The sequence below is a fragment of the Daphnia pulicaria genome, chromosome 8 (genome assembly GCF_021234035.1).
Source record: "Daphnia pulicaria isolate SC F1-1A chromosome 8, SC_F0-13Bv2, whole genome shotgun sequence".
Lineage (NCBI taxonomy): Eukaryota > Metazoa > Arthropoda > Branchiopoda > Diplostraca > Daphniidae > Daphnia > Daphnia pulicaria.
Window position 1 is genome coordinate 1,673,031 of NC_060920.1, and position 15,456 is coordinate 1,688,486.

General features: G+C 38.5%; 3 protein-coding genes and 1 long non-coding RNA gene across 6 annotated transcripts in view; 2 read left to right on the forward strand and 2 right to left on the reverse strand.

The window, feature by feature from the left end:
• The window catches only part of LOC124312399 (sodium-independent sulfate anion transporter-like), a 74,062-nt gene extending 66,059 nt beyond the window's left edge, over window positions 1-8,003 (forward strand). For 2 of the 3 annotated variants that reach the window (XM_046776905.1, XM_046776907.1), the window contains exons 7-10: window positions 5,649-5,794; window positions 7,013-7,192; window positions 7,279-7,395; window positions 7,480-8,003. In XM_046776905.1, the coding sequence (XP_046632861.1) occupies window positions 5,649-5,794; window positions 7,013-7,192; window positions 7,279-7,395; window positions 7,480-7,533 (497 nt within the window). In that variant the 3' untranslated portion in view covers window positions 7,534-8,003. The remainder of the gene's footprint in view (window positions 1-5,648; window positions 5,795-7,012; window positions 7,193-7,278; window positions 7,396-7,479) is intronic. The other variant, XM_046776906.1, reaches the window with a different exon arrangement.
• Window positions 1-15,456, reverse strand: part of LOC124312357 (collagen alpha-1(I) chain-like) — a 1,404,094-nt gene that overhangs the window by 1,016,916 nt on the left and 371,722 nt on the right. The window lies entirely within an intron of this gene.
• LOC124312503 (extensin-2-like) lies at window positions 606-1,338 on the reverse strand. Its single transcript, XM_046777034.1, has 2 exons — window positions 1,320-1,338; window positions 606-1,198 (listed from the first exon to the last, which is right to left on the reverse strand). The coding sequence occupies exons 1-2, from the start codon at window positions 1,321-1,323 to the stop codon at window positions 771-773; spliced, it is 432 nt and encodes a 143-aa protein (XP_046632990.1). The 5' UTR covers window positions 1,324-1,338; the 3' UTR covers window positions 606-770.
• On the forward strand, window positions 3,501-4,556 carry LOC124312579. The gene is made up of 3 exons (XR_006910573.1): window positions 3,501-4,031; window positions 4,113-4,325; window positions 4,399-4,556. It is a non-coding gene; the product is annotated as an uncharacterized LOC124312579 (long non-coding RNA).

The following is a 15,456-nucleotide window of genomic DNA, read 5'->3' on the forward strand; positions in this document are numbered from 1 at the left end:
TATTCGTCCCTGCTGGGTTCTGAACATGACGATCTGGGCAAGCGAAAAATGGTGATTGAACTAATTGCCACTGCCACACATCTTTTGAGCCAAATCGAACAACGTAAGCAATTTAAGGATCGTTTGACACCATTTTTTCCCAACACAGGAGACCAGCAGATGAAAATGGAAGAGCACAAATTGATCGGCATGAAAAAACTACAGCAGAGCGTCGAAAGCCTGAATGATGTTTTCAAAAGTCTAGCTCAACATGTCGCAGATCAAGACAGCTTGGTGGACAGCATCGAATCGCAAATCAAAGGGGAAAACGAAAATACCAACGAGGGATGTCAACAACTGACCGAAGCGGAAAGTTTCCAAACTGGAAAACGTTGGCTGATTGCTAAATTTACTCTGGTCGCTACTTTTATCGTCGGTATCGGACTTCTTCTGCTCTAGATGAATTGACTAATCGTCTTATCCCCGCAAGAATACTCGATAAATCACATCTTCTTTTACGAAATACATTGCAAATTCCGAAATTGATTTGAAATAAACGTCATAATAATATCTACTTTGTTCGCTTTCTGTCTACCTATTTTTAATTAGCAACCACGCAAAAATGTAATCACACGTAGCTTATATTTGTTTTCAATAAATCTCTGAACATTTCAATCCATTTCAGTAAAACAAAAAATAAAAAATTGCCTCACGATGGCAATTAATGAATGTGTGAAGAGAAACGAGAAAATATGACTAAAAATTTAAAGGTTTCTCAAGAAAATATGAAATCAATACGATGGCGCTGCCCTCTGATAGCTGGCGGGATACGACACAGTAGTAGTGTAGTATGACGGAGCGGAATAGTACTTGTGAGCTTCGGTGTAGTAACTTGCTGTGGTGTAGTACTCTGGCGCCTTTGTAGCGTAGTATTTCTCAGTCTCGGTGTAGTAGCTGGGAGTGGTGTAGTAAGGGGTCGGCTGAGTGTAGTAGCTCGGAGTGGAGTAGTATTTTGGAGCCTCGGTGTAGTACTCTGGCGCCGGAGTTGGGTAGTAGCTTTGAGGTTGAGTGTAGTAGTATTCGCCGGCTTCATTGGCTTTATGCTCCATCCTGCCCATGTGACCTTTAGGCATCATACCACCCAAAACGCCATTGGATGCCCACAATAGACATTGAATCAGCAAGATCTTATTTACGTTTTTGATCGAACCAGACAGACCTGTAAAACATAAATGCATACGATTTAAAATTTCAGAACAGAACTACTTTTCAAACAAACAATACTTGATTAAAATTGAAATATTTAACATCACTAGCAACGAAAAAGTAAACTAACTTACTCATATTGATGACGGAATGAATTGGAACAGAGTAAATCAAAACAGATATCTTGGTACAGTATGTGATTGAACAGTATTGGACTGATAAATTTAATGGAAGACGGTCTGCCTTTTATACGCCCCCAATTTTTTGTTTCGTTACGTAAAACAAAAGTATGGCGGCACGAATAAGCCAATAGAATTACGTTTCTTTGTAAAGGAAGGGCTATCTTTTTTTAAAATTATTAAATCACCCTAGGCTTCTTTCTCTTCCCCATATTCGCCGCCATTCTTCCGCGTGACAGCATTGCCTGTTTTAGGTTGAAAAAGGAAGAGTTTTCACTTGGCCTGAAGCATATTTGTGGGAGAATCCTGCCCTCATTAATATCTACCTTCTTTTCCTTATTATGCAATGCCTCAGCGCAATTTTTTCAAGATACAGTTAGGAAAAAAAAAATGATAACTAAAATAAAAGCAAAGGAAAAGAGAATCAAAGAGATGCTCACAATGTCTAAATTACAACGAATGCCAGAACGAAAGGACGGAAAAGACATTTTCCTCTACAAATTATATTGTCCTGCTAACGGGTCGGTTTGATGGCATCGTTTCTGTTGGCTTAATTCTTGTCACATCTTTATTGTCGGGGTTGAACTCAAGTGTGGGAGGATAGACGCGGCCACTACACTCGCGTTTCTAGGAAGTCGGGAAGTCCTCTGATTAAATATATAGGCTACTCCAGACTATTCGTCTATTGAGGTTTTCAATTCAGAGTGAATGGGAGTATGGTGGATGGTGGGAGTATGTATAGGCCTGTATGGATTACACTTTCTTTTTGTTAGTCACAATCACAGTGGAATGTCCAGACTGATTATATAACAAGGAAGATCAATAAAACATCAGATACGGGGTTACATGATAACGTAAAAAAAGTAGAAGATACTGCGGGACATACAAGGAACATCTGTAACACACCGATTACATGCACTAAGAGGCCGATGTATTGACTGTCGGGGTGTACAGAGAGGGAGCGAGTGCCGGGGCAAGAGAGTGAGAGAGATATACATCTTTTGGGTGCAGCTTATACATGGGGTTAAGGAGCGGGGAAGATGAGATGATCCGCGGCGGGCGCGCCGAGTCATGTCGGGACGGTGCGGCAAGCCGGAACGGGATGGTGCGCGCGGCCAGTCATCTCGGGATGGTGCGGCAAGTCATCCCGGGTTGGCAAGTGCTGACCGGCTGCTTCTCCCGCGTGACGTCGGGGGTGACGCTGTAGGGGTGACGTCAGTGTTGCCGGTCGTGACGTCAGGTCGTGACGTCCTTGGCGGCGGCCATCTTGAAGTGGGCGGGGCTACCGCCGGGGCATTACATATCACTGCGTGCATTGAGTTAATTAAAATCTTGGCCTTGAGAGCCGCCTTCGTCATTTCTAAGCCTATACCCTAAATACGGGATTTTACACAATGTTTTCGTTTTTTTGGGGGAAAGGACTCACGTGCTACCACTGCTACCGTGTATATTCCCAAGGACTGTTATTCGCGAGGTTATTCGATTGGAAAATGGCTTTCCTTACGAAAACACACGGCAGCCCCCAAAGACGCAATTGATTGAAATTAATTGAAACAAGAAAAACAAAATCAGTAACGGTTGTTCGGCGTAAATAATAAGAAAATAGTGGCCTTGGCACAAACCCTACTACTATCGTAAATAAAGCCGGAATAATAACACCGTGATAACACGACAAAGTAGATTATAGTAGTTTCCTTAACATTTTAATCGAGAAAATCTGAATATGTACAAAATGACCCTCAAATATTCGCCACGTAGCGTGACTGTTACAGTGAGCCAGCTAACAGTAAATTTTTTCTGTCTAAACAACTTTTAATGGAAATTCTGTTGACGAGATCGTCACCAGAATACATATTGAGACGTATTTATAACTTTAGAATCTTTAAATTACTCTCGGCCGTCGTTCCGATAATAGATTCGTACCGATTGACTGGAGTTAGCATGTAAACCTCTTGTAGACGAACTGATGAATGCCAATTCAACCGATTAGTAACCAAGTGCTGATCTATACAAGTATGATTTAAAAATCCTGATGCCCTGATTAAGTTCAAAATCACGTACTATCGTATTCCGAAAATGATATAAATAAAGAATCCAGCGCCGTACCGGACACAAATAATTCGGTGTTTGCTAGACTCCTACCGGACGTTCCACGGGCACTTCCATCTCTATAATTTTAAAAGAGAAAACCAGCACTCACTAAATTTATTTCTTACTGAAGAGACGTAATTTTCTCTTCAGTTCATATCAATTGCGGGTCTTTGGACTCGGTCGTGAAAACTAATTCAACCAAGTGCGCTTGTGTCTTTTCCGGGAAAAATCCCGTATTCGCCAAGAGCAGATTTTCTCTCCAACCATTGCGATAGGGAAATGAAAAGAGCTGTTGCACACTCCAATAATAGAGACTCCACTTTCTCAATCGAAGAAAGCAAAGTCAATAATTTGAAATCGATGGGAACTTGTTATGAATGGAAGCGTAAGGCAAGATCAAAAGTCAAGGGAGCTTGCACCGTTGAATTACTAAGACGGCGGTTCCCCATTCTCAAGTGGTTACCAAGCTACAATTGGGATTTTGCTGTCTATGATGTCATTGCCGGAATTACCGTCGGTCTCACCACCATTCCTTAGGGAATCGCCTATGCTGCTGTCGCCGGACTGCCGTTACAGGTAAAAAAGAAAAAAATCATAATTAATAATATAATATTCATATAAAAATGAATTTTATAATTATAAGACATTTTTCTACAGTATATTCGTAGTAAGGGCTCTTCTCGGCTTTCCTGGGATTATTCGTCTTTGTAATTTTGGGGACTTCCAAGGAATGTTCAATCGGTCCCACGGCCGTCATATCTTTGATGACGTTCTCGTACGCCAGTGATGAAGGAGGCCCGATCTATTCCAGCACCCTGTTAGCTTTCCTAGCTGGTTCGCTAGAACTAGTAGCAGGACTCTTGAACCTAGGTATATATCTTAGATGTCTTATGCAATTTTATGGTTTATTCATCTATTTCTAAAAATATTTTTTGATGGACAGGATTCATGGTCGAGTTTATTTCGGCTCCTGTCATTTCTTGCTTTTGTTCAGCTGCCGCTCTGACTGTATCGTCGACTCAAGTAAAGGGCCTCTTCGGCTTGAAATGCAAAGGATCCTCGTTTATCGAAATTTGGCGAGGTTTTTTCGAAAACATAACGAAATGCAATCCTTGGGACTCCGCGCGCCCTGGGTTGTTCTATGATAGTAATACTTCTTCTAATGCGGGAAGGTTACGAATTTGTTTTCTATAGATTAACGGTTTATTAAATATTTTTGGGGGAACTGATTTGTATCCCCATAGAAATTGACTTCATTAAAAAATCTTGGCCCTTTGAAGAAAGTTGGTTTCTTGCGCAGTCGCGCTGTCGATTCTAGTCTCTAGTTTATTGCCACAAGTCGCAACGCTATCGCCGTCATCGCCGACTGTTTAGCCGCTTATTTTTTAGAACAAAATGGCTCCAAACCTTTCACTCTGACAGGTCACTTTCACTTTCAGATGTCAATTAGGAACATCTATTTATAAATTTTGTCACGAATAACCATGAAATCATGCAGGTAATATACAAGCGGGTATTCCCCCGTTTGGTTTGCCACCGTTCTCTGTCAATCGAACGACCGGAAACACCACTGTTGTTTTGAGGTTTTCCGACATTTGTTTGGAACTCGGAGCTGCTATCGGCCTCATTCCGCTCATAGCCATTTTAGAATAAGTTGCTATAACCAAGGCTTTTGGTATGACAAATGTATAGTAGATTTCACATGTCAGAATACAATAATTGCTATTGAGTGATTCACGATCACAGCAAACGGCAAGAGAACAGACGCCACCCAAGAAATGATTGCGCTGGGTGTTGGAACTATCCTTGGATCGCTTTTCAGTTCCATGCCAGTCACCGCTTCATTTGGAAGGAGTTCAGTGCAAGCCGCAAGCGGGGCCAAGACTCCGCTAACCAATATTTACGGCGGTTTGTATACATTCCGCTCCGTGTCAAAAACTGAGAACGATGAATAGTGTTACATCCCACATTGACAGCTAGGCGTCTTGGTTTTATTGGCTTTGGGATTTCTCATGCCTTCCCTTGCATGTATCCCGAAAGCGATTTTGGCTTCTGTCATTATTACGTCAGTCACATTCATGGTGGAACCTTGAGGAACTATAGCCCATGTGGAAGAGCAGAAGTACGTATAATAGTAACCCAAAAATTTAGACAATTCAATGACGGTTATTTCCTATTACCGCATAACGAAAGAGATCGAACTATTGCCCTTCGGTGTCACATTCTTGTGCTGTCTCTTTGTCAACATGGAATACGGAATTCTGATTGGAGCTGGAATTCACTTGCTTCTGTTAGCTTACATACGAAATCGACTTCATCCTGAACTTATAAGGCTGCCGGTAAGTTTGATAACATAATCTTTTTTTTTGGTAGGAGTGTAAATCATCGCGCGTTTTCATTATTTGGTCATTCCACGCCAATACGACAAAACCTTGTCGCAGTCATATTTCCGAATTAATTTTTTATGACAAATCTTAAATATAGGTTAAAAAAAGACTTTTTGCCGAAAGGTTTTTAAAAAATAAGGGTATGGATGGGCGTGGCATCGATTTTAATTTTTCGTGGACTGCTGATACCGTATTTGTAATTTTAATATTTTAAAGTAAAACAAAAGTAAAAAATACTGATCAGAACGCATTAACGAAATGATAACTTAATTTTAGAAAAAAAATCGCGTCGTTATCGAACGCTCCAGGGGACAGCACCATCGATCTTTCGGAATCCTAAAACCCCCCTACTTTGAAGTTTGAACTATGCGCTAGGTACGAGGTCATAATTTTTTTGAATTTTTTATTTAATCTTTAAGTAGTCCTATTCCACTAGTTTGAGTAAACTAATGATTATAATCCTAACTTAAGTAGAAAAAATTAAATTAATTCCACAAATTGCAAAAAGTGTCAAAATCGAAATTTTTGGAAAATTCACAAAAAATTGTTAATAACTTTTCTTGCTTTAAAGTAACACATTGAATATAGCTTAGTATGTCCTAAAAAATGTATTAAAAAATTGTAGGAGTGTTTTTTCGAGAAATCTGCATTTTACCTTCACACCGTAACCATTTTTTAAAGAAATTCAGCTGCCCAAAAGTAAAAAACCAATCTGAAACTATGCGCATGGTTAAAGGTTTATCTAGCACTTCTTTGACAACACAATTTAAAAAAGAGAGGAGTGGGAAAAATTGAACTCGGTAATAATATCATAAATTTTTAAAAAGTGAAAACCTTTGAAAATCCCATTTTATTAAGTTTTTTTTCCATTTTAATGATTACCGGGTTAGATTTTATGGTTGGTTTTTTCTTTATACGAATTTAACTAGTCAACAATATCTTCGTCAAGTTATCATTTGAACAACAAGTCCTGAGCATTTTCCAAAATTAGGAATCGATGCCACGTCCAATCCCCTTGTTTTTCAAAACCCTTTGGCAAAAAAATCTTATTTTAACCTATATTTAAGAATTGTTATTTAAAAAATTAATTTAGAACTATGACCTTGGCAAGGTTTTGTCGTTTTGGCGTGGAATGTCCTATTCTAAAAATATGTTTTCACTTTTTTGTAGGGAAACGAAGTTACCGAGGAAAGAGTTATCGTCAAAGCCGACTCCAATTTGTATTTCCCAGGAGTTGAAAAGTTTCGCCGAGCGCTCAATGAAGCCAGTGAGGTGGATGCTGAAGGGCGAAGTTCTTGCTTTATGGTTTATCTCTCCAACTTGACGGAAATTGACTACAGCGCACTTAAAGTATATAATAAACTACAGCATTTATAGAAAATCAACATGTATAGCAACCGACAGTAATAATCGTATATGTTGGTGCGACTTCACAGATGCTTGTATCCGTGGCGTCTCAGTGTCACAAAAACAATCTGTGCTACATTTCGTCAATGCTACTCCAATTGATTTCTTTTACCCTACCATCGGCAGATATAGCATTTTTGCCCAAGGTAATGTCAAGTTGGTTTAACGAACAGCCTTATAGAAAACCGCATATACATCCTATGATTGGAATCCCTTTAATTCTGTCAAAGGTGGATAAAGATTACGTAACAAAAGAAATCCAGATGGAAGAAATTGCCGCTTAAGGTACTTGGGTATCTAAAAACAGCTAATCAAATTTTGCAAAACAAAGTGGTTAAATTATCGATTAAAGATACGTACACCTTTCTCACTCTATAAACAGTTCTACTGTAGAAGGTAACACCCGTGGATTGAGGTACAAGAGTGACGGGAAAATTATAGTTCTTAATGAGGAGAAAACCTGGAGAAATGCGCGAGTTCTTTTAAACGCAATTATAAACAAAAAACAGTGTAGAGATAAATTGTTTCTTTTTTTCACTTTATGTATTGAAGTTCATTTGATGGACCTAAATATCGGTTAGTTATTGAATCCGTTAGTTATATTACACTGTAGCCAAATTGGATTAAAAGGATGAATTACACAGCTTTGTATTTCTTTGTGTTTCTATTTCTCCTCTAGTTTCTCAGGTGAAAAAGTCGAGACAAGGTAATTTCGTGATTTTATTGGTTTCCAACTTCCAAGAGGCATGAAGGATGAAATGAGGAGGCGCTGCTCCCATAAGGCCATGTCGAAAAAGTGTGCCTATGCTGATTCTGCCTCGGGTAGAGAATTTAGTTCTTTTTCGGCCACTAGATGGAGAATGGTAGCTCGTCTAGATAAAAAGCTGCGTTGTGAAATTGCTGGAAGCCCAATTTTCCTTGGGCATTGTTGTTACTTGGCAACGTCACCCTTCCCTCCTAAAGTGTGAGTAGTGCAGATGTTTTCCATTTCTTGCCGACGAAAGTAACGGAAATCTAATGTCAACAAGATCCCGTTTATTTATTTTTTTCGTAAAAGGGCAGCAGATCTCGGAACCCGAGTAAGGCCTAGTGTATTAACGCGAGTATTAGATTTGCGGATGAGAGTTTGACATTGGTAAAAAATTGATACAGTGACATTTAAAATATTTACAGATGATGGGGAAACTGGGCCTTGTTGACTGAGCTGGTTCAGGCAGATAGTAGACCTAGAGAACCTGAGCATGGTTTTGTGGTTACCCCTGGCCGGCACGTTTATCTTAACTGCAATGTAATCAATTGATGCAATGTATCTTGAATGTAATCAATTTTAGAAGTCATAATAGGGAGATAAAAGGGAAAATCGAAGTAATATAAAGGGATAACTGGTTGATTGCAAATGGTGTCAAAATTTCTAATCGTTTTGCGTTAACCGTCACTTGGGTATTTTAATTTACTTCAAAGTACAGTTCAAGGCAGTACCCAGTTTTGAGATGCAGCACATCTGAAAAGGTTAAATAAGAGTACATTAAAGTAATAAGTGTTTACACCGGCAATTTGAAGTGACTGTATTGCTTAATGTTAATTTGCTGGCCAGCTAATTCAACATGGATCCCCAAAAACGGATATTTCATCAATTTTGTGGCAATGCTACGAGGGGGAGGAACAGGATCCGCCATCATTTTTCCCTCTTGATGCCTTCTTGCTCGTCCTTTTGGGCGAAAACATTGCCAGCGTTTAATTTTAAAGAAATATAAAATAGGTTTCAGTAAAATACTAGCAGGGGCGGATTGCACAGCCGCAGCAGCGCAGGCAGCGATGTTGTGCAGCTCCCTCACCGCTGGCAACAGTTACAGCTTCCACTTCAGCGAACATCATTTTTTTTTGCGTCGCCTGCTCGGGGAAAATTTGGTAGAGATCAATTTCTGTTTCCGCAAAAAACCACAATAAAACTTCCCATTTAAAACGAAAAGGCGAGGGTGTGCAAATTTAATTATAAGGAGAGGTTTCCCAATCGGCACTGGACGTGCGCTTATTAAAACGATCAAGTTGAATCCCAAACATTTCATGTAGGTTAGGTTTTTTCGAGATAATGTCTTTGGGGAAAACTTGGCCAGGATCAATATCAGCATCCACTTGGTAGAAATGCAGGATAACGAGTCGAACTTCGCAGAAAACGAGCCGCTCACGACTTTGGTGTGCGGCGCCCCTCGGTTGGTGTACCCGGGAGAAAATTTCCCTTTCGAATCCCTTTCTCTGGGCGAATTTAGTATCGCTACGATAGTGTTAGAGGATTTCCTTGAGTTGAAGCTGCAACTGAAAAATATTGAATATTGAATTTAAAATTCTAAGACATTATAAGTTAGTTAGTTTATAAGTTAGCAATTTTAAAAAATATAAAAGAAGGAAAATATTGAAAATAAAGAAAAAAATGTGCTGGGGGAAAGCTGCAGTAGTCACTCTACAGGAGCATAAAAAATTAAGGATCCTATTTCCAACATAAAAATTACTTGTTGGTTAATTCTTCAGAGGTTTTAATTCATAGACAAACGTTAGCCACAAGTTCTGAGAGAGCGGTCTCAGTCGATTGTTTAACGTCAAGGTTGTTTAACGCCAATTCAATGTTCTCTCAAAGATACAATTAAATTCTGTGGCGACTCGTTAGAAGGTAGACATGCAGAATAACGAGTCGTCGCAAAGGTTCAAGCGTATATTGAAGGCACACAATGTATTATTATTTTTATTATATATGCATCTATATTATATGTAGGAATAGGGGTCAGAATATTAAATACGTGTATATGAATTAGCTGAAGTAATGCTATCAGGGACACTGAGTGGAAATATTTCCTCATTGAAACAGAACTTGGACCAAGTCAAAGTTACTTCGTGTAATAATATAACCTAATAATTAAATCAATTATTAAATGTTCACAATATATAATTTAAGAATGAATTAACTGAAGTGTTTGGTTTCATCAAATTAAGCAACATCTTAATAAGGCCTTGCTCGATTAGGTTATCTCTGAGCTCTGCTTCGTCTGCTTCAATGTTAGCGACAATGTAGGATGAATTCACTGACACAACTGTATGAGGTGAATCAAACAAAATAATCAACTCATGACAAAAGCTTGATCTCATCAAATGTACCTATTGCAGTGTTGTTGATTATCGACAAGGCCACTTCATTGTGGTCAAACAGAGTGACGAGCTGAGCACCAACTCCGTCGTCGATCACTTCTTGATTTCTTTGGTTTGGGCCTTTAGTGAGGAAAAACAGACCCATGTAAGCGGAGGCTAATGGAATAGGCTAATGGCACTCTTTGGTTAACATCACACTAGTATTGCATGAGAAATGAACCTATTTCATAGGTTAACATTTTTCCAAGGAAAGAAGTAAGTTTAAACTCAGCCAAACTGAAAGATGAAAATACATACCATCCGCTCGACGTCTGTATTTCCTGGTGCACACATTTCCTGGTGCTGTGGCCCAAGCAACGAAGAATTCAAAATAAGGAACGGAGAGTTTCTCTAATGGAGACTTCAGTGTATCATGAACAAAGGCCTGGAAAATGTCAATCCAGACGAACCAATCCAGCGTTTTCTCGTGATAAAATTCCAGGTTGACGGATACTGATGACCACGAACTCCTACTTGAGACGACTTGTGGCAAACTGCCGCGACTGTAGTGGTCAATCCATTCATCTGGTGCACTAGAAGCGTCGAGTGGAGTTGGTCTCATGACACCTGGTGGTATGGCATGGACGGTTTTCCGCAACGGATCTCGTAGTCCCATACGTTGGGAGGTTGAACCGGACGTTGATGACTGACTGAAGAATGGTGATCTTCGTCTTGTAGAGTGAGAGCATTTAAAATTCTCTCGGCTTCCTCCGCTTCAGCTCGAGCTTCATGGGCCCTCTTATTGGCTGTTTCTAATTCCTCTACTTGACGTCGGAAGCCCTCGTCTGGAATATTGATAGGTGCCACGGAATCCGCTTCATCCTTCCTAGAATACAAGTATAGTTCTACCTTTTTGTAAGCTTCTCCGATAGCCTTAATGAAAGTACAACGAGTTTCCTCTTGTGCATCGACTTCCTCGTCGTCGGGTTCGACGGTTTTAAAGTCCGTGTCGATGATACCGATTTCACGATGAATAAGTTTGAGAAGTGACATCAACCCCTAAAGAGCTCCTCGCAAACCATGGGCCGAGTAAGTCCTCTATTTCTTGTTTTTTAAAAGAATTGGATTCACTGTAATGTAAGAGGATATCAGTGTGGAGGGTGTTCAGTGTTGTTTGTACGTCAGGCCAGCAGGTTGCATTCTTAAAGTTGGTTATGAATTTGAAGGAAAATCCAGAATTATTTGTTCGTTGCAGAAGTGCTTGTTCGTCATATTTGAGGATTTTTTTTGAAAACTTATATTTTTTATGTAAATATTATTTATTTTATTTTATTTTATTTTATTTTTTATAGAGATTTACTGTTTGTTACCCATATTGCGGAAATTAGTGAGAAATTTTCTAGCTTAGCGCTTGAAAATGTATTAAGTAAATGAAATTCGTCGGATTTGGAGTAATTGTGAGTAAAGGGTCGCATTAATGGGTTGTCGCGGTAGTTTGGAAGCTGGGTGTAAGTAGGCTTACTTTTGAGTATGGTCAAAAAAGGATGCTGTTTTTAGAAGGAATGGAAACCGTGTATCAAAGAAATTTTGAGATTTTGATCGTGTGCTTACTTTATAACGGATATTAGCATTACTAATGAGAAGGATAATTTTATTAATTTTTTGGGGTTTAGAAACTATGAAAAAAGATCATCAATGAAACGTAGGAAGAGAATCAGAGATTGGGGTGGATTATCAATAAGTTGGTGTGTGCTGTAATACACATATAAGTAAAATATACTGATTTACAGCATAACATAGGCGTACCCTTTTAATTGATAAAAAAGCGTTTGACTTCAAAGCTTATCATGGAGTTAGTAAGTATAAGAGTTAGAATTTCAGAAAAATACGTACTAATTCTTGTAGGAAATAAAAGTTATCCGTAAAATCGGGTGAAAACTTCAATGCCAGTTTTCACGGGAAATGAGGATGGAGGCTGGTTACGTCGGCCGTACAACCAATAAAGAATAATGCGGTAAGGGTACGGATGGCAGTTATTGAAAAGAATTCCGAGTGTGTATAAGAGGGCCAGGGATGAGTTGGAGTAGATGGATTGAAAATTCTGTTATATATTTATGAGTATACTATCTTACTTGTCGCTTCCACGTTTTAATGGATTTTTTATAAAAAATTTAAAAAAGAGCCGGTAAGGGGACATTCGCAGATGGCTTCGTCTTCAGTGAAGATTATGAGGCGGAGGGGCGAATAAATTTTCAGAGGTATTACAATTTGTTTGCTTTAGGTTTTTTAAATTTTTAAGTGAATTTCTTTTGAGAGAGTTCTCTATACTTATATTGAACTGTCTGTTGGTTTTATCATGATCTGCAACATTTCATACAACGGTGTTACGACCTTTATTAGCCTTTAAGATATGGATTTGTGTGAAATGTGAGTTTATCAGTTTCAGAAATTATTTTATCACGAAACAGAGAAGATGGGACAGCATCAGGATTATAGGGTTGGGATAGAGATTGGATGATTCTTTCATCACGAACCCAGGATAATTGGTGTTTGGATGTCAAAAATGTTTAATAAAGTGTTAAAGCCATTCTTTCTGGTAATGATAAAGTTTAAGTTTAAAGAAAAGCATAAGTGTGTTAATTTTTTTTTAATAATGCGTGTGGCAACTTCTCAAATTAAGCTAAAACTGAGTTGTAATTTATGAAGATCATTGGTTTGTAAGTCAAAGAATGGATGTAACGAAGTTGCGGAATGCGATTTGCTGGTTAGTAATGTCCCTTGGGCTTGAATCGCTGTATTTGTTGTTGGGGGATTTGTTGAGGCATCAGGAGTTGTAAAAGGAGTTGTCATCTGATTGGAAATTGGTTTTTATTGATGGGTAAATTAGGTAATGTTGGATACGCCGGCAATTATTAGGAGTACGTGATTTTTTGACGATCTTGTCCTGTATTTCTTGCCTGATCCGGTTAATGACAATTTTGGGGTAATTTCTTTATTGAGGAAGGTTTTCTTAGGCTGGTTGGTAAGTGATGAAGACCTGTTCGGCTCGGAGTGCATGTTGGATATGGGCTGAAATTCCAGTCTTGAATGGTTTGTTATTATAAATTCTAGTTGGGTCAATTTTTAATTGTTAAATTCTGATTCCATCACCCTCTGGGTTAGGTTTGACAGTGGTCCAAGTTATTCAGGAACTAAAGTCATCTTCTGTGAGATAAAATGGGGTACACGGATGGTATATGTTGTGGCCGGATTTGCTAAGGTAAATTAAAAAAAAAACAGTTAAGGAATAGGGATATCATTATACCATTGGACATCACGGAAAAAATTTGACCGTGTATTTGTAGATTTAGGATTTTTGAGGACAATGAAGGATTGGTTATTATATTCCTGGTAAATTGAATGTATTGCAGATTCACGTTGAGGATCATACTAAAAAATAGAAAGAAGTTTGTTTGAAAGAGTGAGATTAAGTGTAATGGACTAAAATGTAAAGAGTTACAATGGTTTCTGTACATAATTTAAGAAGTAAGAAAACAATTTTAAAGTAAGAAGTAAATAAGCGTAGAAACAATGCCAATGATGCCATAAATTGACAATGAATTTTGAAAAGTTTTTGGACACATAGACTTGTCAGTAAGCACAAAATATACAACGATGTAACCGTTTATCCATAAGTTCAAAATTTTCCAAACAAGAAATTTGTGGAGGTCTTGAACGATTAATTGATGGAGAAAGGATGGATGAAGCGGAGAAGGAGCTGAGAAGGAGAGGATAGAAGAATTGGAGAGCAATCTCAAGCTAGTTGGGATGACTAGCTTCTACACCTAATTCCAAGTAAATTAACAAACAGAAAAACGGAAAAAAAACAAAGAATACTTGAGCAAATGATCATTTTTAACTTAGAAAACAAGTTTTTATCTAATCCAGTGATCAGTGGTGAGTTCTAAATACCCACACCATAAGTTCTGACAGAGTTATAGTTCCTAAAACACAATACTCTGCTTTTGGCCAGACCAGGGTTCGACCCAGAAGGGACCGATCCCTTTTGGTAAAAATAAAGTAATTTAATAATAGATGAGTTTTTAACTCATGGCTGAACGCTAGTAGGCTAACCCAGTCCAATAATCATTTCAAGCATTTATTAAAATAGCAAAACAGGGATACCTGGATACGTACCCCATACGTGCTGAGCAGATGAAGCAGTTCAGCTACCTGATATCAATTCATAAATTTATTTGTTTATTTGTTTTCTTCCATTTCCTGGTAACGAAATATTTCGAAAAATACTCAAAGTATCGAGATAACCTTATGTCTTATTGTAGAACGCTTTATTCTCTATCTTTTGGTATAATTATTTATAACATTAGTCAATTTTTGGTCTAGATAATCCTTACTGCGTGATTTTTTCTTACAGCCAAAAAGTTCCTCAAATTTCCTCCCCGAAAGGGAAATTGTGATATTTCAATTAACGATTTCTCGTTTCATCCTAAGTATTAAAATATGCCCTTTCACTCAGTAGTGTATTCCGCCTAATAGTTAAAATTTAGTTTGATTGGATTTCACATTTAACCTCTTATTTTTTTGTCCCAATTGGTATTATCGTTGGCCGTGTCCAATATAGTTTTTTTTACCTTATATCAATTAACGGTTTGAATATCTGCCATAAGATACCGTGTAAACAATTGTGGTTGCAACTGATAGATTTATTACATGGGGGGGGGGGGGGTATGCTATATGTATTTACTCGAATATGGTTGGTAAAAATATATTGATATGTGTTGATATGGTGTAAGATTTAACAAATTAATGCAATAAAAAGAGTGTGAGAGGAGTGTGAGAGCATGGACAGAGGTGAACGTTATGGTGATGGCTGAGTAGAAGGAGGGTCGTCGTCAATTTCGCGGTTACCACGGATATGGCGGGAGATAATGCCTATTGAACCCTGGATGGCCATGAGTCGGCACTTCCTCCGTAGGCGCATCCACGCGGAGGGCTGGATTCTAATGGTGGTGGTGAAATAGAACTTCCGGCCATCCAAACTAGGTCCGTCCATTTTCCGGCAGCTGCGGACATCCTTCTGACGATCTATT